The 22,421-nt window shown below is 42.4% G+C and overlaps 1 protein-coding gene and 1 long non-coding RNA gene across 10 annotated transcripts in view; one reads left to right on the top strand and one right to left on the bottom strand.

Annotated features, from left to right (window-relative positions):
- LOC125622783 (uncharacterized) overlaps positions 1–22,421 on the top strand; it is a 375,814-nt gene that overhangs the window by 306,736 nt on the left and 46,657 nt on the right. The window lies entirely within an intron of this gene.
- Positions 1–22,421, bottom strand: part of TMEM132B (transmembrane protein 132B) — a 421,597-nt gene that overhangs the window by 7,500 nt on the left and 391,676 nt on the right. For 5 of the 6 annotated variants that reach the window (XM_075120021.1, XM_048821144.2, XM_075120018.1 and 2 more), the window contains 2 exons: positions 10,513–10,718; positions 468–741 (listed from right to left, as the gene is read on the bottom strand). In XM_075120021.1, the coding sequence (XP_074976122.1) occupies positions 468–741; positions 10,513–10,718 (480 nt within the window). Of the gene's footprint in view, positions 1–467; positions 742–10,512; positions 10,719–11,586; positions 11,712–22,421 lie in introns of those variants that run through there. The other variant, XM_048821145.2, reaches the window with a different exon arrangement.

Here is a 22,421-nt window from a genome sequence, read left to right on the forward strand (position 1 = left end):
TGTACAAGGATATAATGGGAGGTTATGTAAGCAAATACAAAAAGAAACATTTCATGATTTTTAATTAAATATCAATCATTTTAAGTTCCCGCTACGATTTTGTAAACACACAATGCCACATTTTCAAAGATATTTAAACATCTACAGCTAAAGATAGCTGTCAAGTGGCATTTTCAGAGAAGTTAAGTGCCTAACCTGCTTAGGTGCTTTTGAAAATCCCATTAGCCGCCTATCTGCATCTTTAGGTACATAAATACCTTTGAAAAACTGGCCCAAACTGCATTGTGTTGCTGTAATTAAGAATCAAGCAGTGAAAATGACTGGAAACAAAAGTGAAACCTATTCAGACTTCTGTGTTAAATTAATGTTTTCCCCAGACATAACAGCCTTTTATATTATAGCTAGTAATCAACTGCTCTCACCCCAAATTCTCCCCACCTATACCTAGGTATATTTTGAGCTGTTACCTGAACTGTGGTTATCCCATGTTCACGACCAACTAGTACCCGTCCATCGTGTAATTTAGCAATCTTAGGTTCTTCCACCTTCATGAAATCGGTCACGAGATTCGTGATGTCAAACTGCCACTCAGAGCCCAACATATAGGTCAGCTGGCCTCCAAAATCGGAAGACTCTGCTACAAACTGTGTGAGGACTCGCACCATGGCATGCTGGTACTGAAGGGTGCAGCCTCTTCCCTTCCTCTCATCATCCTCTTCATCATCACTATCACGGGTAGGCCTGTAAATGGATTATTTATTATCCTTAATTCTCAGAATCACATTACAGCCTTCAAAACTTCCACCCGAGTAGCAAGTCAATATATCCGTCTTTTCATTATCATCTCCCAGCCTGGTGAAGGGTGAGAAAATAGATTTTGATGCCTCGGCTGGCAAACTTGAATGACAATTTTGCACAGCTTTTCCAAATTGAACCTCCCTGACCCTCTCAGGCATTTACATCATTGCTGAAGATCCAGTGGGTCTAGAACTTGTTTTGTTTTTCATCAGATGCTCAAATCCTCTAGGTGACTAGGAAAAACATCATGAAAAGTTTGACAGTCGGAGCTATGGTACCACACCCCCACGTGCATGCTGATGGTTGCAGATTGGCCTTGGGGGAAGTGGAGGCTACATCTGCATAACGGGGGTGGCTGCCACTCTTAAGCGTGACCCGTTCTGCAGCACCTTCATGGCGGTGTCTTTGCTCATGTACTGCAAAGGCCCAATACATTCAGGGACCCCTGCTTAGATCATGCGCCTCCTTTAGCCACCTCTCCAGCTCACAGAACACTGTGCATTTGAGATGTATGACATTACTATTTAATCTTAAATATAACCCTGTTCATGTGGGTAACTGGACAGGTATAATTCAATGTAACACCCAGGCAGGAGTTCAGATCAATAGAACCCAACGCTTCCACAGGTAATCAGCATATCAGTTAATACATAACATCATATGATGTGCAAATAGAAGTATGAGGCTCATGGCTGGCTGTGCCATCACTCACAGCTGTGCTCAATGGTACCATTAGAGACACCTGCTTTATAATTTTCTAATTATCTCCCCATATACTATAATAATTGCAGCTATGCAGTTAAAGGTTCCTACAGGCTTTCTACAAAGTATCACAATGACTTGTACACGAATACTGCTGTTCATACACAGAGCAATATTTTCCATGCTTTAAACTCTGTTTTTTCCATTGATTCACTTTACACCCTAGGACAAGCACACAGATTCTCTAATTGAACCATTTTTGTTGTCTTGAAAGTCAGCTATTAAGCACTGGGTGGTCACACTTTCTCTCATTATGCCCCCATGCTGTGGAATTCGTTGCCTAGAAATATTTGATTTCACTCCTTTTTTTGTAACCATTTCTAAAGCTGGGATGGGGAAGAATCCTCTTATTTTTCATGGGGCTTCGGGAAGTATTTTCATGTTTGCTATGTTCTCTTATCTCTTTGAAATACACAAGTTATGAAAAAGCTATTATAAAACACAATTGTTGTTGTAAATGGTCTTACAACAAAGTTAGCAACCAATAAGCTGAAAAAAAAAAAAGACTAAAAAATCCACATCCTTCGCGTACTTGAACTGGGAAAATCCTGGTGTTCTGTAAGTTAGTGTATTGATGTATACAGCAAAGTGGCCATAGTGAACATCATTGAATTGTGTTTGCAGTGTTGTTGAAGCCAGGGTGGTCCCAGGTTATTAGAGAGACAAGGCAGGTGAGGTAATATCTTGGTAACATCAGGCCCAAGCCACACTGGAAGAAGAGTACCAGGTAGAATCTTCACAGAATGGAAAAGTCTACAGGGATTCTTGAATTTTTTCACATTGTGAGCTACATCTCCATTAGATCTCCTCCCCTGTGTGATCCTACAAACCAACTCCACTTCTACTGACAAATGAATAACACATCCATGTGGGTAATGCAGCAACTGTTCACATGAGAAAGTTAATCTTAGGGAAGTTTCATAGAATCATAGAAATGTAGGACTGGAAGGGACCTTGATAGGTTACCTAGTCCAATCCTCTGCAGTGAGGCAGGACTGAGTATTATCTAAATCATCCCTGATAGGTGTTTGTCTAACCAGCTCTTAAAAACCTCCAGTGACGGAGATTCCACAATCTCCCTAGCTAATATGTTCTAGTAGTCAACTACCTTTACAGTTAGGAAGTTTTTTCCTAATGTGTAATCTAAATCTCCTTTGCTGCAATTTAAAGCCATTACTTCTTGTCCCATCCTTGGTGTTTAAGGAGATTAATTTATCACCCTCCTTTTTATAAGCCTGTCTTGTTCACCAGCACAGGTTGCGCCAATAAAAGATATTACCTCTTCCCCAATCCTTGTCTGTCTTATATCATTGAATAAATTTCTCTAATATCATTGAATAGTTACTTCACTGAAATCAATGGCATTTACATTCAGGAAGAATATGGCACATTATATTGAACAAAGGGATATTGAAGAACAACTTACAGCAGGACCACGCAAAAAGCAGTGCAAATCCTATGCACCGAAATTTATTTCACGCCTGCAGAAATAAACAAATATCCACGGCAGATTTTCAAAATTGCTCTAAGCCCACAACTGGGGCCAGCTATTCCCATTCAGGCATCAAAATAAATGGGCAGATTTTCAGAACTCTCAGCACCCACTTCAGAACTCTCAGCTTGAAGAGCTCTTTGGAAAATCTGACCAGTTGTTTCGATTCCTGAACAGGAGCTGTTGGTTGCTGAGCTCTTATGAAAATCTGCCCTGCTTTAAATTTAGTCTAGAGGTGGGATAAGAGTTGAATTTTTTTTTAAATAATCTGACCCCATAAAATGAGACAGTGTAACCCAGATCTGAATCTGCCATGATTGGATTTTGCAAGATCAAAACCTGACTGAGGTTTTGCAAACCCTAATCTAGCCTTTTTCTCATTTAGAGAAAAGAGAAACAACCAATCTTTTACTACTCTGGTGCAATTAATATCTTTTATCTAAATTAATATCTAAAACTTATATTTTATTTAGAGGCTGTTCTGTTCCAGAACGATGAGGCCTTGCCTCTACCATCACAAAATGAAATCTGGCCTCCATCAGCTGACGGGTCCCAGGCAAGCAAAACAAATGTGATGGGAGCACAGCTAAACTGCCCCTGGCCAGTTCAGGGCTTTGGAGGCTGTAAAATACTCTAAAAGAGCTCATTTGCTCTGTAAAGGACTTGTACCCTTTACCCATTCATTGAGCTGGGCAGATATAGCTAAGAAAGTGATGAACTTTCAAAAGGGTTCTCATTCTTAGACCAACCCTTTCTCGTTAAGACAGATGGAATCCTGTTGGGTCTCACGGAACATTCCAACTGTCTTTGTTACCATATTCAGATTTGTTCGGTCAGTACTAAGCAATAGGCCTGAAACCAAGCCCAAAATCTGATAACCCCAAACTTTGGGAAAATGTTAACCCTGATCAAAGGTGTGACAGCAGCACGTGTAGCTTTGATCTGGCTTGCTCCAGTAACAGTAAGCCACAGCAGCACCCCAGCTCTGGACAATGGGTATGTTCCTGAGCGGCTAGCCCATGCGGCCTCAGCTTCACTGCTAGTGTTATTGGAGCGAGCCAGATCAAAACGCCATGTGCTGCTGTCACGCCTCTGATTGCCCTGTGGACATCCCCGTCCATTCGGTTTTAAAATGGGAGCTTCTGGATTTGTGTTTTCCTTATTATTTTCACATATGAAATGTCTGACTCAGTCCGACCCACCTGTGTGTTGCCGCGATTAAAGGTTAGTCTGCTGACTGAACCTGCAGATGACGCAAATTGTTCACAGGGAAAATATATTCAGTTTCCATTCAAAATGGGTTGGGTGGGGATGGAGGAATCAGTCAGCCCCATTCTGCTCCACAGAAATGTGAGCTGCGGGAAGACAGATGACAGGGGAGTCGTATGCCATGCTCCCTCCATTACCTGCAGACTATGGAAGCCACTCCAGCTCCACGAGATCAGCAGTGCAACGGGTCAGAAGAGCTTATGTCCTTGGCCAGAGGAGGTGAAGCCAATGAGAAGCTGCTACCTGCAACATGCTGCTCTCTAGAGCTCACAAGTATCCACCTAGGAGATGATGCTACCCCAAGAAGCACTAGCGCCAGACCAGAGTGACTCCCCCAGGAGCTGTGCTACCAGTGAGTAGAGATCACTCCAATCATTGCCCTCACTGCAGAGTCTCCAGGCCCCCCAGGCATGAGATCACCAGGGTTCCTCTCCTTGGGAAGGGTTTTGTAATATAGCCCACTTGTAGTCATCTGAAGAGTTCTACATACAAGTCCACATTTCTTAGTACCATAGAACTTTTCTGTTGCACAAACATGGAGAACGTTAGAAAAGTTTTGAGAGTACTTTAGAACTTAGAATGTCTGAGGCTACGCCCCCACCCTGTAACGTTGGTGCAAAGATGAAAAGTGAGGTGCCGGCAATTTGAGAACATGCCTTGCAAGTTTCCATTGCCAGGTGCCAATTCAAGTTGTTCTTCTTTAATTCAAGGGTGTTTTTAAACAAATGATATCCATTTCCACTTCAAAGCCACAAATCCCTGATTCAGTTAATAAGACAGAGCTTTTCAGTACTTTGCCTTTTTGGACCCAACGAAGTGTTTGAAATCCATTAAATTACATGGTCCCCGTAGAGTCTTGTTAGTGATCTTAGTAGGCCTAAAATCCTTCCTTGAACTTCCTTGAGCTCATTTTAAGTGTCCTCTTAAATGCAAGCTACTGCTTCATATTGCCTTTTTTTTCTGGTTACCTCTAAAGTTAGTGAGCCTTGTGCTTTGAATATCTTTCAGAATTCTGCTTATCCATATTTCTTGCTCCTTTACAAAATGTATTCGTAAGATTTTTGCTTGTCTGGACTGCACCAAGGTTGCCAGAATTCCATTTCATTTACATTTCAGACAGATAAAATCCTTGCTAGAGGGTAGAGTTAAAACAACCCTGTTATAATGGTGCCTGCTAGCAATGATATAATCAGTGATCTGTCTGCTTTTCTATTATACAGCTGTTCTACAAGTGGTTTAAGCTTGTGCATTTTAATTTTAATTTGCAGCTAAGCATGCATATACCTAGCCAGAGAACAGATTTTCATCTGGAAAATTGACTGCCCCTATTGATAGTGGCATGCACCATAGATTAAATTATGATTCTCCATCTCATATGGATAAGTATAAAAGTTCATCCTATATTTATGGATTTGCATAGTAAGCCATATTTCTGCTTATACACAATGGAGACTGCTTTGTATACTCCCCTTCTTTAGAATAGCCCAAATCCAAAATTCCTTACTCAGTTCTCATGCAGTTTCTACTGAAGTAAAAGCCATTTAATTCAGTAAGGAGCAGGTGAAAACTTGTCATACCAATCCAAAGGGAGCAAGGAATTCAGGATTTCTGCCACTATGTTTATATTTTACCCTATCTTCCTACTTTCCCTTGAGGAAATTTGCACAGAAGAAGATATTTAAGCAAGAAAGGATCAATTATTACATGCATCTTACTATTACACATAGTTATATGCCCTCCATTACTGTGGTATGTGGACAATAACATGGTATTAACAGACCGTTTCATTATAGTAAGGCTATGATTTTCTCATGGTTATTCTTAGTAAAAGTCATGGACAGGTCACCGGCAATAAACAAAAATTCACGGAAGCCGTGACCTGTCTGTGACTTATTCTGCTACAGCTCCATGGTTTCCCCCGCCACCCTGGTGGCTGGGAGCTGCGGGGTTCCCCGTCCGCCTAGGGTGGCTGGGAGCTACAGTGTGACCATATTTCCTAAAGAGAAAACGAGACACCCCAAGCCACTCGCCTGAGGCATCCCGCACCCCCTGCGCAAGGCTGTCACCTGTTGCTGGAATCCTGCTGGCTGCCAGCTCCAGAGTCCCGCAGCCTCTGGGGCTGAAGCAGAGAATGTCATAGAGGTCTCTGGAAGTCACAGATTCCATGACCTTCATGACATAAACGTAGCCTTAACTATAGGACTAAAGATTTCCTAATAATATAGACTAAGATTTTCAAAAGAATCTAAGGGAGTTAGGTGCCAATACTCATTGAATTTCAATAGGCGTTATATGCCTAACTTTTAGCCCTCTTAAAAAATACCAGACCTAGTTCCTGAACTGCTCATGAGATTTTTCGGACTGACAATATTGACTCATATGATGTTTTTGTGTTCAGAGAATACAAAGGTTATCATTCTGACACAGAACGTTGGGAGCTTCTTGGGTATTAAATCAAAGCTTTCTCCATTTGGAACGTCATCCCAGTGGATGATACAAGAACACATTTCAGCTGTCTGGCATTCTCACAACATTACACTGTTCCAGGGCAGTTTAGCAGTGACTAATATAAGCTAAAACGCTGCTGAGAAGCAGGAGACGTAAGTTCAGCTTCAGAAGCTGCCATTATCTTCCTGCACAACTCTGGGCAAGTCACTTAACCTCTCTGTGCCTCAGTGCTTCTGTTTGTCAAATGGGGATAATACTTCCCTACCTCACTGGGGTGTTGAGTATAAACCCATAAATATGTGGAAGGTACAAAGACAGTATGGTCCTGGTGTAATATAAACACTCAGACAGAGAGAGAGAAAAACAAAACAAACCGCCTCTAAACATGGAAAAACAATGAAATATTGAGTAAAACACACAAAGCATGAAAAAAGAAAGGAAACTTTGAAGCTCCCATACAGTGCAAATGTCAAGGCTAGCATAGCTAATGCTAGTCCCTGATTACCTATTGATTTAAAACAGAGAAAAAAAGTAAATAAAAAAATCCTAGTGTTTCATAAACCCAGGGTAATTTATTTCTACTCGAAACCTGAAATACTTTTCCAGTCACACATGCATAGGCAGCTGACACCCAGTGTCAACCAACCGGCTACCTTTTTGTAGCAATACAGCAGCCCCGCTTTTTCTTCCACGCTACACGGAAACAATGGTTGCTAAAGATGTGCCAGTGGGTCAGATGTAATTTGAGCAGCAGTGAACGAAGATTGCTTGCCAGCTTGCAAACAGTGCAGGCTCTCAGACCATTATCTTTATTTCAGCTGGCCCAATAAATCAGCACTAGACCCTAGGAGGGAAATGCCCAAAGCTGGGCGTAATGGGTTTAAAGTCAAAACGTCCATGATGTTAACCACCGCTGAATGTCTAACTCACCATGCGTGGTGTTCAAAAGCCAATTCCTATAATAAACATCAGCAACCCAATCCTGCAGTCATTTACTCCAGCAAAAACCTCATTGACTTCGGTTGGATTTGCGTCTAAGAAAGAACTGCAGCATCAGGCCCAAAAGGAGCAGAAGGTGCATCTCTTTGGATTGCGAAAGCAAATGAAAGTTAGTGATTCTGGGACTATTGTAGCAGCTGGCACCAATTCAATCACCGAGCACATTTTCTCTCTCCACAAAGAGCAACTTTGTCTTCACCAGTGAAAGTTAGAAAAGTTTCCATTGTGCCAGTTCTTCATTACCTGTCCTTTTGATACAGCCACCTGATCAGGAGCACCTTCTAGATAGACAAAAGAAGGTATCTGATTATCTGCCCATTTGTAGTGAGCTCATTGCCAGAGTATCTGGTTAATTTATTCCATTACCCCAAGTTACATCCCCTTGTAAAGTGCTAAATAATTCTGCTCCTTGCTCTGTTTGGTCTCTTCAATAGCTAAGATGTGTCCTAGTCACTGAGCACAGCCGGCAACAGGCTCCTAGCTGGAACTACTAGGATTTTCAGTGATAGGATCACTGCTGAGAAACCCTTTTGCATTTGCATTATAAATTTGATCTGATGTCATGCCATGCTCACCAATAGAATTTTTCAAGTGATCCTGAAATTCATCAATACAGTAGTATTCCTGGAAACGCTTAATCTAGCTGCTTGTCCAAATGTTGGCTGTTCCCGCATGGGTCCTTTGAGAATGGGAGGGGCAGGAGAAAAGACCTCAAGAAGCCTTCCCCCCTTTTGCCAGTGGAATCTCTTTATCAGAACACAATCTTTTGTGAATCCGCAATGCTTTCTTGCCTAAATCAGATCTGCTAGGTAGTGCTTCTTTGAGCTCCTCTGTAGAACTTGCTTGTACAAAGCTTGATGCTTCTTCAAAAGATCTGCTGCTTTAATGCTCACTCACCTTGTACCTTTTTCACCCACATGCTTTTATGTTTGCTCAGATCGCTCCACCTGGCTCTTCTTGATATTGCTGATGATCTGTGGGAAATTTTTCTCCCCTTATCTTTCACATCTATGTGTTATCACCATGCTGCGTAACTGAGGCACTGCATGCTCTTTAAAGTCTAGTGTCGCATGGCACAATGACAGTGTAATAGTAAGTCAGCGTAAGTATCAAACCATGGGCAAAACGGTAAGTCACTGAAAACAGCTTTTGTGAACGCATTCTTATAGTCTGAACTTGCTGGTCTTAATGGTAATATCAAATCTAGCGAATCATCTAGGCCCATGAAACACAATGACACAATACTGTGCAAAGTGCACTTCTGCTGCATGTTGTGACTTTAGAAATAGCAGATACAGGCTCAGGAAAAACAAGCGGACAGAAGGTGAGTCTATTATTGGAGACCTCTGCTGCATTACAGTAATGGAGAAGGTGCAGCAGAGGTCAAATGGAATAATCAACCGAAATGAGACGCCCATCTATATTCAGAAATGTCAAAGAAACTGGACCTGCATTCTTTGGGAAAGAGGAGATTAAAGGGTGGGGGGGTGTCTAACTGAAAATGCCATATTCCCTTCAGAATTTTGTGTAACAGATGTAATGAAGCTTACTGAGCTACATTAATGTCGAGCACAAGGAAAAAGGGGCAAAGACTTCAACTCTAAAAGCCTGATTTACAGCAAGGCCACAACATGATCTATTCTTGTGGGTAATAAATATTGTACTCACAAGTAATTGTGCCCACAGGTTTGCACCTGCAATGAATTGTGCATGCAAATATTAGCATTCGGAGGGCCATCTACATGTTTTTCAGGCAAAATGGTTTCAACAGAACAGCTCAGAGTAAGGTGCTACTCAGTGAGAGTAAGGATAGTAGAATCAGGCTGTAACTATGGACATGCCTGCATGGAGGGAGGGTGGGAAGGGTTACACTATGCACTAGCTGAGTTTCTGTGCATTGAAATGTCTTATATATACCTGATGCAAACCCTTAAAGCATAACTCCACAGTTAAAGTGTAGTCTTTACTATGCTCTAAGATTCTGATAACACCACTGTGAGAGAGGCAAGTACTAGCCCATTTTACAGATGGAGAAACTGAGGCTGGCCTCGTCAGTAAATTGCACGAGGCCGCCAACAGTCAAACTAGACCTCAGGAATTCTGAATTGGGATTAGGAGTCAAGAGCTCCAGGTACCCTGCCCTCTGCCCAGACCTGTGTCTTTTCTACAGTGCCTTGGGTGTGTCTACACTGCAATCACGGGGTCTGCGGGCAGCTTGCATAGACATACCTGAGCTAGCATCAATCTAGCCAGCTCGGGTACCAGATCAGGGAAACTGCAGCTGTGCAGCCTTCAGTGTGGGCCCAAGTAATTACCCAGGGTTCTGGCAGGCTTGTGAAGCCCATGCTGAAACCTGCACTCCTCCAGTTCCCAAGCGACTGAGATTAAAGCTAGCTCGGGTATCTTTGTACAAGTTGCAATTGCACCCTGTGGTTGCAGTGTAGACACGCCCTATGTCTTACTGAGTGCTGGCTGCTTGACGTGATACATCCGCACTCTTTCCGCAGATTCCCATCCATGCAGCTAGCTTTGATTTCACTGAGTTTTCACAGGATGGAAAGGAGGACAGAATTTGGCCTACCGTTTTCACAGTAGTGACTGTTTCAGGCCGAGGCAGACTATAAACTCTGTTTGCAAATGGGATGTTCTACCCTCTGAAAAATAGCCTCCAAATGAATCTGCTGGATCTTAAAATCCCTGGCCCATATGCATGCACCTAGGTCATGCAAATATAGCAATCATACCTCTTATTGGATGTGACAGGTATCCGCCAGCCCTTGATCTGGCTAAGTTCTGTATCCGAGATCTCTATCTGCAAAGGAAGCCGTGGAGCCCAGACCGTCACTTCTAGCTGGGTGGTAAAATGCTGGTAAGTAAAGTTCACAATGGTATCCACTTTGCTCTTCATTTCCTTGCCATTAACAAAGATGGAGTCGCATCTGCCAGAAACCTTTAAAAGAAATCCCAAGATTACTTGCAAAATGGGTAAAAGTTCAGGAAGACGCAGCGTGAATGATACATCGGCACAAAGACATTGCTAATAATGGGAGTAACGCATATTGTATCTTTAGCTTTCAAATTAGTGGCAAACAATTCTGCATTCCTCAATGGATACTACTTAAATTACAAAAATAATGCTGTGATGTTATGTGACCTGTGGTAGTCTTTTATACTGGAGAAATTAAATTCTCCATGAATCAAACTTCATGTGCATCAAATTTTGTTTACAGCTTACTTAAATCCAGAAAAAGGGGGCATATGTTAATAAGAAAAAGAGAAAAACTCTCAGACCCATAAAACAGAATCCTTCTCTTTTCATATGAGTCCTGTAAGGTTCAGTGCCAAAGACCTTCTTGTGGTCCATAATATGCATCCAGAACTTCAGTATAACTATTAATTTTAGAACTTCTAAGTGGAGTTTCACCAAAATAAATATAGAGCTGATGTAATCTCATGATGTTTGCTACACTAAAATACTTCCAGGACAAGTACTATATGGAAGCAACTAATAACCTAAGCCCCATCCTTCACCTGGAGTCATATGGATAGATCCACTTCACCCTCACAGAGTCCTATTGGTTTCAGAGCTCCTTGGCACAGATCTGGATGCAGAATTGAGCCCCTAGATTATAAACTCTTATCCTGTAACAATCTTAACCTAGACTGGAAACTCTCTGAGTCAAGGACCATTGCTTTACGACGTGTGTGTCCAATGGAACCCTGGTCCCTGCTGCTGCAAGATAAATAATAATTTGCATTTAGTTTTTAAAATAAAAGGAAAGATGTGACAGCTGCCAAAGAAGTCAGCATACACTGACCTCTGCCAGGGGAGCGGGGCAGTGATCTTTAGTAATCGTGACCCATGTCATTCCACTGAGACTGCTAAATAAATATCCGTCTTGCATCAGCACTTCCTTGTGTCACACCATATTCCTTGTGTTGCAACACAGAATAGAAAGCTGAAGAGGGAGAGGATTTAGGAATGCAGTGTTAGGAACTATATGAATGTCCGTTGCAACTTGTGCCCAGTACGGATAAAAGGCCAAAAGGCCATCAGCCAGAAAATAAGAGACACAGGATTTTGACGGCAGACCCTGGGTCGATGGGCAAAAGGGAGATCTGAAGTCTTTGCAGTCTGAGATCCCTCTTTGGCCCTCTCTTCTGTTCCCTTTGCAGAGGGAAGGTGAGAGATTTCAGCAGAGTAAGCAGAATCCTTGGGGTTGGCAATGGAGAGTCTGCCATGAGTTATGGGCTATATGACAGATGCCCTATAAACCGCACATTGGACCCACTTAAATGCCTGGTATGGGGAAGTGTGCAAATAGCACCCTTCTCCCATGTTAAATTTTGGTCAAGTTGCAGCCTGCCACTTAAAACCCATCCTTGTGTCTATCCCCATTCAATTGTGTGTCCTGATCAATCCTAATCAAGGGACTGAAATGACAATGAATGACTTTTTCCAAACGGGCTTTGGCCAAAGTTGCCATGGTTTGGCTAACAAAACGAAGCCACTTGTCTGGAGATCACGCTCCTTCCACATCAATGCCTGGAAAGTAACAGAATAAAAAACAAATCTAAGCACTTGCTAAGAAATGTAAAATGGACTCCAAGCTCACAGGTACAAAGAGTATCAAATTAAATTGAACATATTCAAAATCCTTGTCGTTCCCCTCTCAGAATGTGTCACAAATGTCTTTGAGGCATTTTTAAGCACATTAATCAAGGCCATTAATGGGAAGAGCAGTTGAGATTCTAAATCGAAAAGGCTACATCTAGGGAGCTTTGTTCGAATTAACACGGGACAGAAATAATTAAGAAAACTTGAAGAGGGAAGGATAAACATCAAGACCCCCATCAGGGGATTAACTACTACATGATAAGACTGAAATGAATATTTTAGACTGTGTTTTTAGATGCCTAAAATGTTCTTGCATCTCCTTCAGTCAGCAGGAAAGGTGCAAAATAAACGAAGAAGTGGCTGATTTTCATCGTACCTATAAGAAAACCAGTAGGTTTGGTTCACGGATTTCACAGATGAGATCTTGAGCTGACTCTGCACAGCAGTGAATTTTGTATCCTCGCTGACACCAAGTGAGGGACTCTAGCCCTGATAGTGTTGCCCGAAACCCCACAGTTGGGGAAGGGAGGAGCAAGATGTGCGGGACCTGTGTTGCACCTGATAAAAGGCACAGTAGATGCCACTGTGCTCTCTCTGCACATGGGAGGCGCCATCTGCTATTGTGTGATTTTGAAGGGTTTGGGTTTTTTGACTTGCATGGCATTGTTTTTTTTGAACTGCTGCTGAATAGCCGAGCGAACAGGAAGAGTAAAAGAGCTGTCTCTCCCATTAATGCTTCATGGTGGGAAGATACCAGAGTGGGTTTGATCTGAAGCTTAAAGCAGCCATCCTTCATTCTAAAATGCACAAAGCAAGCATAAAACATCCCAACACTAGCCATTGTCACCTGCCTGGCAAAGTTAAGAGATGCAATTTTAGAATGTTTCCTTTATCAAATATTACAACCAGGTGAGCAGGAGGTCTAGCTATCCACCCTTGAATTCAGGTCAAATGAAAGTGAGGTGTAATTAACCTTTCCTGGCATTGTAGTGGGTGGTTGGCTCCAATCCCCACAAGTAATTCTACAAGGCACAATTTCTTCTGTACAACCTGTCTCAGCCTTGATTTTAGACTAATCAAGTACCAAAGTATCTAGCAATCCAAAAGAATAACTAGGAAGCTGTTTAAAATTCAGGTCACTGAACATTTACTTATCTCTTAGGAAAGCAGGCAAAGGTGTAAAAAAATGCTAAAATGTGATATCAAACACCCCACCCAAAACCCTCTCTTGCATGATGAATTTTTCCATGTGCAGTTGCTGCTTTAGTCAAAAGCCATAACCTTACCCTCAACTTACTTCAACAGCATGCCAGTGATTTAGAAAAGAGGTTGAATTAGATAAATTTTGTTTTGCTTTGTTTAACTATATCTGGGCAAAACATGCAAAAAGTAAACATGAAAATGTGAAGGTTGTTCTCGCAAGTACTAAAGTTTGTAGCTAGGTTATTCAAGATGCAGTGGGGAAAAATGATTTGATTCTCCTTTCATTTAATTTGGAAAAAAGAAAAGAAGTACTTGTGGCACCTTAGAGACTAACCAATTTATTTGAGCATGAGCTTTCGTGAGCTACAGCTCACTTCATCAGGTCCACAAGTACTCCTTTTCTTTTTGCGAATACAGACTAACACGGCTGTTACTCTGAAACCTGTCATTTAATTTGGAGTAACTCAGCTGGAGCCAGTAATAAAAATAGAAATAAAAATAAAAATGCCTTGTTCTTATCTAGCGCTATTCATTCATAGATCTCAAAGTGCTTTGAAAAGGAAATGAGCATCATTATCCCCATTTTTTATAGATGAGGACATGGAGGCAAAGAGAGGTGAAGTGACTTGCCCAAGGTCACCCAGCAATCCAGTGGCGGAAGTGGGACTAAAACCCACGTCTACTAAGTCCATGTCCAGTGCCGCCCACTAAGCTATGCTGCTTCCCAGTAGAGGTAAAACTTATGTAAGCACAGAATCAGATCCCTAATGGGCTGTAACTTTGGGGTGAACTTCACTCCTGTACAGAGAGCTGATTAAGAACTAGTTAAACTGGCTTTCAGAATAGGGTTTAACTGATGCACAGGCATTGTGCTGCCCATGTGGACAGACCCTTGGTGAAGAACCACAAGATTAAGCTGAATGACGCAATGGAGAAATATATACATGTATGTAACCAGCGCTATTGAACAGCAAAACCGACACCAGTTAAAATTATTTAGTAAGTTTCTCCTGAACCCTCCATCGCATGAAAGAGCGGAATGTGGTATGACTGCAACCTTTTAAATATTCTGTAAAATAGTTCACCACGGCCAGGGGAGGTTATAAAAGAGGGGGATAAGACTGACCGATCAAGCACATTATGGATCTCAGTAAAGGTCAGAGGCGCACTGTATACTGCTGCTTTCCAAAACACGTGTGAGGGATGCAAAATCTCTGGACTGTGGCTGAGGCTGTAAAGAGAACAACAGTGATGGGATTTTCAATGTGAAAGGCAAATAGAATAAATGACTCGTTCTTGTAATAAACTTCAAACTGTAATCTTGTGATATTTCTTGAATGTCAGCCTTAGCCACCTTTTCTGCAGTATTCTTACAGGCATTGTCTGTCTGTTTCATTCCGGTAGGAATAATTTGCTGAGCTACTTCAAACAGCCTACGTTGTGTGGTGCGAGCACAGTTCTGTGAAACTGCTTCCCTGTTGGATTATTGTGCTTTATTATTATTGTTGTTAAATGTTTGCATTAGCAAGCCCAGTCGGAAATGAGCTCCTCAGCTCGAGGAATTTGGCTAGGTGCTTGAGAAATGGGAGGAGGCAAGATGGAAAGAATCTTCCTCTTTTTTTTGCCTCGTCACCAAGTTGTGGGAGCTGGGCTTCATGCCACATAGCAAGCCTGCACTTTCTGTGTGGTTTCCTTAATTCCTGCCCTTGGGCACCTTCGTTATTCCACTGCTGGAGTGGCCTCTACACCCATGGAGGTGAGGTGGAATTTGCCCCACAAACCGTACATTAAACCCCTCCCTCCTCATGCTGTTCTGAACCTATTTGTTGTCTAGCTGTGACATGCACCCTCAACCCCACCCTACGTTTCCTCAATTTTCTGCTTCTTCTTTGACTTTCCTTCCTCGAAGAGGTCTTGACGTTTGTTTTGTACTGAGAAGCTTCTCCACACAGCTTTGGAAACTTCAGACCAGATACAGGCATAAATGACCCCAGCACCAGTGAGTCCTCCCAGAGGGGTGTAGCCAGAGTGTTAGCCCCCCCCACCCCCCCTGCAGAAAGGCAGCTGTGCACCTCGAAAGTGGACAGCACTGGCTGGGGAGGGGTGTGCAGTTTGGGCAGCCTGGGGATGCATTGATTCACACCATGTCCTTGGCATGCTCCACCAGCTGGGCGCCTGGGGAACTCAACTGCAATTTCAAGCTGCCCTTCCCTGCGGGGGGGTTGTAGGGGAAGGTGGCACTACAAATGCCACTTGCCTCCCGAGGGGGATGGATTCCCCACCTGCAGCCCCTGCTGGCATAGGGAGGTACAATTTGCACCTTGCTTCACCGGTCATGGTGAATCAAGACCCGCAAATTATACTTACATGGCTAACAGTGTAGGTGAATTAGTTCCGGCTAGCTGTTCTTGATGCAGATTTGTTACTGCTTTGTGGATACTTTCCCGGATGGACTATTGCAGCCATTCTCAAATTGTGGTCACAACCACAAAGTGGGTTGTGACCCCATTTTAAAGATGTTGCTGGGGCCACCATTAGACTTGCTGGGACCCAGGACTGAAGTTGAAGCCTGAGTTCTAGTTTAAAAAAGAACTAGATAAATTCATGGATAGATCCATTAATGGATTTTAGCCAGGATGGGATGGCATGGTGTCCCTAGCCTCTGTTTGCCAGAAGCTGGGAATGGGCGACAAAGGATGGATCACTTAATGATTACGTGTTCTGTTCATTCTCTGGGGCACCTGGCATTGGCCACTGTTGGAAGACGGGATACTGGGCTAGATGAACCTTTAGTATTTAAGATACTTCTCAGTCTGGATTTCCATTGTACCTGTGGAATCTCCATTCCTTTTCTGCCCTGGACAGTTCCAAACACCAAGCATGTTGCGCCATTCCAGTGAAACGTTTTACCGTGTGAGATTTGCATAATTGACTCATTATTCCACTTCAAATGAGAGCTTAAAACTTACTTTTCTAGTTACTAGTCTTCTTAAATTGCTTTATTTCTTTCTACCATGTTGCAAAAATACTTTGGTACTTGAAAATGTGCTCTATCGAATGTGAAATAAAGTAAAGCACTTGCAGTAGTTTTTAAAGAAGGGGGTGTTGTCTGTATAAGGAATAAACAGAAAGGAGAGAGAAAAGACCAGGAAAGTGGCAAGGGCCCGCAATGTTGCTAGATCAGATGGCTACCTGTGATTTGGGGGGATGGCTTTTTTCCCCACTAATCACAAGCATTTATAGTTGTGAGGCCTCCCAGAAACTGAGAGGATCAGGTTTTCTGAACTGGCCTCCAGCACTGAGGGTACAAATTATTAGGCCTACCACTCTAACCATGATGCCATAGATGCCTATTAACTGCACCTGCATCAGGTAGTTAGGCATTTAAATGGTTCTGTTGTGGGCAGAATTAATTGTACCCATGTTAAAAGGCAGATGCAATAGAGATGACAAGCGTCTGAGTCCTTTAAAACAATAACTAACAAAACATATGGCCACAATTTGTACAGGGCTTGATTCCACAACTCTCACTTGTGGTGAGTGCTACTTACTTATGGGAGGAATCCAATTGGGTGCAATGAAACTGCTAGTATGAGTACGCAGCATTCAGTATAAGCAAAGGCTATAGAAACAGGCTTTTACATCAGGAGGCTCAATGAGGCATTAGAGACTGGAGCAGCTTAACACAATAAGAATTTAGAGAGGTGGACTCAAAATTCTCCACCATGCTGGTTAACTTAGAGAACTTTCCCTGGCTGCTAGTGTTAATGCCTGGACTCAGCTGGACATTCAAACGCTTCTCGCTGTTTTGGAGCTGGTTTCTCAGCTTCCTTAGTGAGTTCTACCAAGTGTAGCAGACTGGAGTGATGGAAAGATTCTGCGAGAGGAAGACGCAGAGTTGTTCCAAAGGGAGCCCCAAACCCTTTGTGATTTGTCTGAAAACAAGTAAAAATACTCCAACATTTCCAGAAGAATGACTCCAACTGGAGAAAAGGAATAAAAAATAAATGCCTTTGATGGTGCTTTAAGCAAAGAATGTGGTAGAGGAGAAAATAAGGGGTGAAGTTACATAATCACTCTATCTCAGCTTTTTTGCTGTACTGAAACCTTTGCAAAGTGTGATTTCTTTACCTGATTGATTGACTGGAAGGACAGAATTCAAAGAGAACAGAACTTAGCCTTTGTGGCCATAAACCAAAGTATTATGGGCACTGATAGTTAAAAATCATCCAGAACAAGGTCTCTGTACAGGAAAGCTCTGGGGCACATGTTTGACTTCTGGCATATGCTTAGGTCCTGTTGACTTCAGTGTGACTTAAACATGGCTCTGCGTGCTGTACTGAACAGAGATGCTTTCCTGCATCGGGGCCTAATTTTGAAACTGACTTGGATCTGGATGAATAAAGATTATGCTCAAGAACACTAAGTAATTGAGTTTCAGAGTAGCAGCCGTGTTAGACTGTATCTGCAAAAAGAACAGGAGGACTTGTGGCACCTTAGAGACGAACAAATTTATTTGAGCATAAGCTTTCGTGAGCTACAGCTCACTTCATCGGATACAGCTCACGAAAGCTTATGCTCAAATAAATTTGTTCGTCTCTAAAGTGCCACAAGTCCTCCTGTTCTTTTTAAGTAACTGGGGTATTTCTAACTACACAACAGCACCTCTTGATAAGCCAGGCCAGGTTCTCAACCAGAGGTCTGGGGGCTGCGAGCAGGTTTCAGGGGGCCACCACGCAGGGCCAGTGTTAGACTTGCTGGGGCCCAGGGCAGAAAGCTGAAGCCTCTCAGTGTGGGGCTGAAGCCCAGGGCTCCCAGCCCTGCAACCTGGGGCTGAAGCCACAGCCTGAGCAACTGAGCTTTGTGGGGTATGGGGCCCTGGGTAGTTGCCCTGCTTCCTACCCCCTAATACTGGCCCTGGCTTTTATATGCAGATGTTGCTGTGACACCGGTGGGCCGCCAGAAAGAAAAAGATTGAGAAGCCCTGTGCTAGGCTTTCCCCAGGAGCTCTGTCCTTTAGTGGCCAGGAGCACTGTCGCATGCTAATTCCCCCCCGAAGTTTTAACTGGATGTGATATTATCCTTTGTTCCTTGTCCTAAATTATTGTGTTGTGTCACTGTGCTAATGTGCAACTCCAAAGTTTCCATCCTAGAGGTGGCAGGACTGCAGTGGAGGAACTAATGGGTATCGCTTGTCTTAGAAGCAGGATCCAATGGGCTTAAAGGTACCATGTGAACAGAAGATGTTAGGCTACATTCTGCTGCCCCACCCTGCACTGGGATGCAACTTCCATAGAAGTTGCAGGGAGGTTGTGTGTATTTGAGGGCAGGAATTTGGTCTGTTGTTCTTATAATACACTTCTAGCTGTGCAATTTCTCCAGTGTTGTTCCCAAGCAGGGTTATTTCTTCCCCTTGGCTGAATGTATGGACTGGAATCTGCAAATGATGTCTTATATACCATTTCAGACAAGTGATGAGATCCACGCGATGAAGGGAAGGCAGGCAACTTGATGCTGAAACTGGAAATGATGAAAACAGAAGGTTTATACTCTTTTAATTTTAGACATGTGCAAAATAGCCTCAAAGTGTCATTTTAACTTTTTTCCAAGTTAATATTTTTAAACTAGCAAATTAGCACTCTTTCAAGTACTTCCCTCTGAAGTAATGATACCATCCTGAGGCAGTTTAGGATACGAGTATGTATTCCCTCAGGGCAACCTAGAAGATATATCCTAAGCCTTGTTTCCTTTTGAAAAATGTTAGTAAGAATTTAATTCATGCTCTAACCACCCACTGTGATTAGCATAGTGTTTATTTTTCAAATTATCCAGCTTTCACAGAGGACAGTGCACATTCATGCATTACAGTGTTGTTGGTGGGTTTTTAAGTATAATTCTGTTACCGTTTGGAAAAAAAGATCCAGAATACCCACGACATTTAGAAATATGCTCCTTGCAAACAGATAGTCCTTAAAACAGAAGACACTGGGAAGAATCAGCTGCAAGACCTGATTTTATTCTTATTAGAAATATTAAAACACCTTGGTTCTGACAGAAGCTCCTCCGCTAATCTCTCCAGGGTAAACAAATCCTCTCTGAGATGCATGCATGTACACTTGGCAATTATCTCTTCATGGTCACTGGGTTTCAATTACTTTTGTTTTTAAATATATGTTGCTTCATTAATTAAATGGGAAAACACTCAAATACTGTAGGTGAAATCTTAAGTTTCCAACTCCAGCGATCTCATTACATCAGAGCATGCTCACTCAATGCAACTTTAAGTTGTCACAGCAATAGAATTCAAAAGATTCTATCCTTGCTCCAAAGTACCCCTGCCCCACATAGGCTTGGATACTGATTACTTCACTGTTTGGAGGGAAAGACAGGTGTGCATACTTTATTCAGAGGTTGGCAGGAAAGGGGTTAATGCTCTAGACAGGAAGGACTACAGTTTTCTGCCTGGAGTGGAGAGATTTGCAGCTGGGCCAGCTTTGTGGGAAATTAATTCATTCTCTGGCCCAACATGCTATAAGAGAGGATCAGAAAGTGGAGTGAGGTGGGGAAGTTGCTGGCAGAATCTAAGACTAAGATTCAGGAAGAAATGATTTACATGTATTGTCCCCTTTCACAACAAAGCACATCACCTCCTAGGCATGCAAAATCCTGTTGTATTCTCATTGCCCTGTCACAAATACCTGTAGCCAAAAATACTTCTAATAATTTTATGTAACTGGTCTGGACCCTTCATGCAAGGGTTCCATGTTGCTTCACAGCCATTATAATGTCTCAACCGATGCCTGAGAGAGAAGTAAATGTCGATATGCTAATTTTATAGTTAATCAAAGCGAGGCACAGAAAACATCTAGGGCAAAAGGTAACAGAACGGTTCCCATTAACAAAGTGACTGTCTCTGATATCACAATGTTGGGAGCGTTGTAAGAACATGAATAGACAAATTGTTCAGTTATGTAGAGAAGGGGTTTACATGTTCAGCAGGCAGAGGAACAATCCCACTGGGGAATAAAAAAATCCGCCAAATACACGAATGCTAGCTAAACAGCATTTCATCCCCAGGACATTAGTAACTGTGCCATTATAGAGCATCAGACACATTCAAAGGACATCAACACTCGTAGACACTTCAGTTCCACAAATACATTCATGCCCCAAAGTTGGAGCGGATTCAGAATTCACCCCAGCCTGTGCTCTGATCCATAATGCATACTGTACATATAAGCACAGAATACATAAAATGCAAAGAAGTGAGTCAGCTTTTGCAAATGGAAGGAAGAAAGCAGGAAGCTTTATGTTATACTTTCAAGGGAATTAAACATCCAAGAAAGCTTCGGTGCTATTTCTTTCATAACCTATGTTGGCAGTTTAGCACTCACATGCAACCCCACTGTAACCAATCTATGTCCAGGCGTAAAGGAGTAAAAATAACAAAACAGATTTTAGCTTCTAGGTTACAAGCAGTTATTACAAATAAGATTATGATCCTCTCACACAGCCCTAGTGGTATTGTCAAAACCTGGCCCTAAACATGCAGCAAGGGGTAAGCACTACTTTGTGCAAGATGCTGAGCATCAGCGGGAATGGAGGGTGTTCCAAACCCCACAGGGGGCCCAATTCAGTGAATCATTCCTACTTGACAAAGCACTTAGCCACATGTATAAATCCCATTGATTTTAAACGCATGCTTTGTTGAAATGGGACCAGAAAGTATTAAATTCCTTGGGTACTGCTACCTTAACCGAATATGTTCTTACCTTCCTCAACCTATGCAACGCCATATTTGCTTTATGGGGCATGGAGCGGAATCGGTAAAATCAAAACTGGTACCTTATGGGTCTCTTTATTTTTGGTGCAGGGAACTGATTGTGCAAATCTAGGATCTGTTTTTAGGAAGTACCACACTGTATTGTGCAATTCAAAGTGATCTTATCAAAAGCAAATGGTGGTAGCATGAGTTTAAATCTTACCCTAATACTAATTGCATGTAAGAACACTAGGTACTGTGTGATTCAGAGTTCAAGATAATATTCCGTTTTTATTATTATTAAAGAAGGGCATATTGCTATAGGATATGTGAATGGTACCGGTCTAAAGTAAAGGCTTTAAAGCAGCTGGATTCCAAGAAAGTAGTCAGAGTCTATCCACTACATGTAAATTTAAAACCTTAGATGAGCCTCTAAATAACATGCTATAGTTTACTACATGCATCCGACGAAGTGGGTATTCACCCACGAAAGCTAATGCTCTAATACGTCTGTTAGTCTATAAAGTGCCACAGGATTCTTTGCTGTTTTTATGAAGCATACCGTACCTTTAGCATTTTTCTTTTTCTTCCCCCTCGGCCCCTCCCACCCTACCTTCACCGCTTCACCTGAACAATAACTCTAGGGCTTTTTACAGGTCTAATAACTATAATTATAAATGTGAATATAATAGTAACTCATTATTCCCAGATTATAATGCAGCAAAAGTGAGAAATATACCACGTTGAAATGGGCCCAAACCGGCAAAGTTCAGAGCTATCTCTACACTTCCCCAAAGTTGACAGGGGTACTCCGTTCCAGGGTTTGGCTCATTGTGGAGAAAGGAGCCATGGGTGATGTTCAGAACGCCCCCCCCAAAGCTTAGGGTGTGGGGAAGCTTGTTCAACCCCAAAAAGTACTACAGTAACAGTCCAAAACACTAACTACACCTTATGGCAAGGATACCGCTGTGTTTGGGGCAATTACTGTAGGATACTGTAGTATTTTAAAAAATATATTAAGGCTTGACCCTTGGCCCATTGTTAAAGTTTCCACTGATTTAAATGGGGCA

The sequence above is a fragment of the Caretta caretta genome, chromosome 15, assembly GCF_965140235.1.
Source record: "Caretta caretta isolate rCarCar2 chromosome 15, rCarCar1.hap1, whole genome shotgun sequence".
NCBI lineage: Eukaryota > Metazoa > Chordata > Testudines > Cheloniidae > Caretta > Caretta caretta.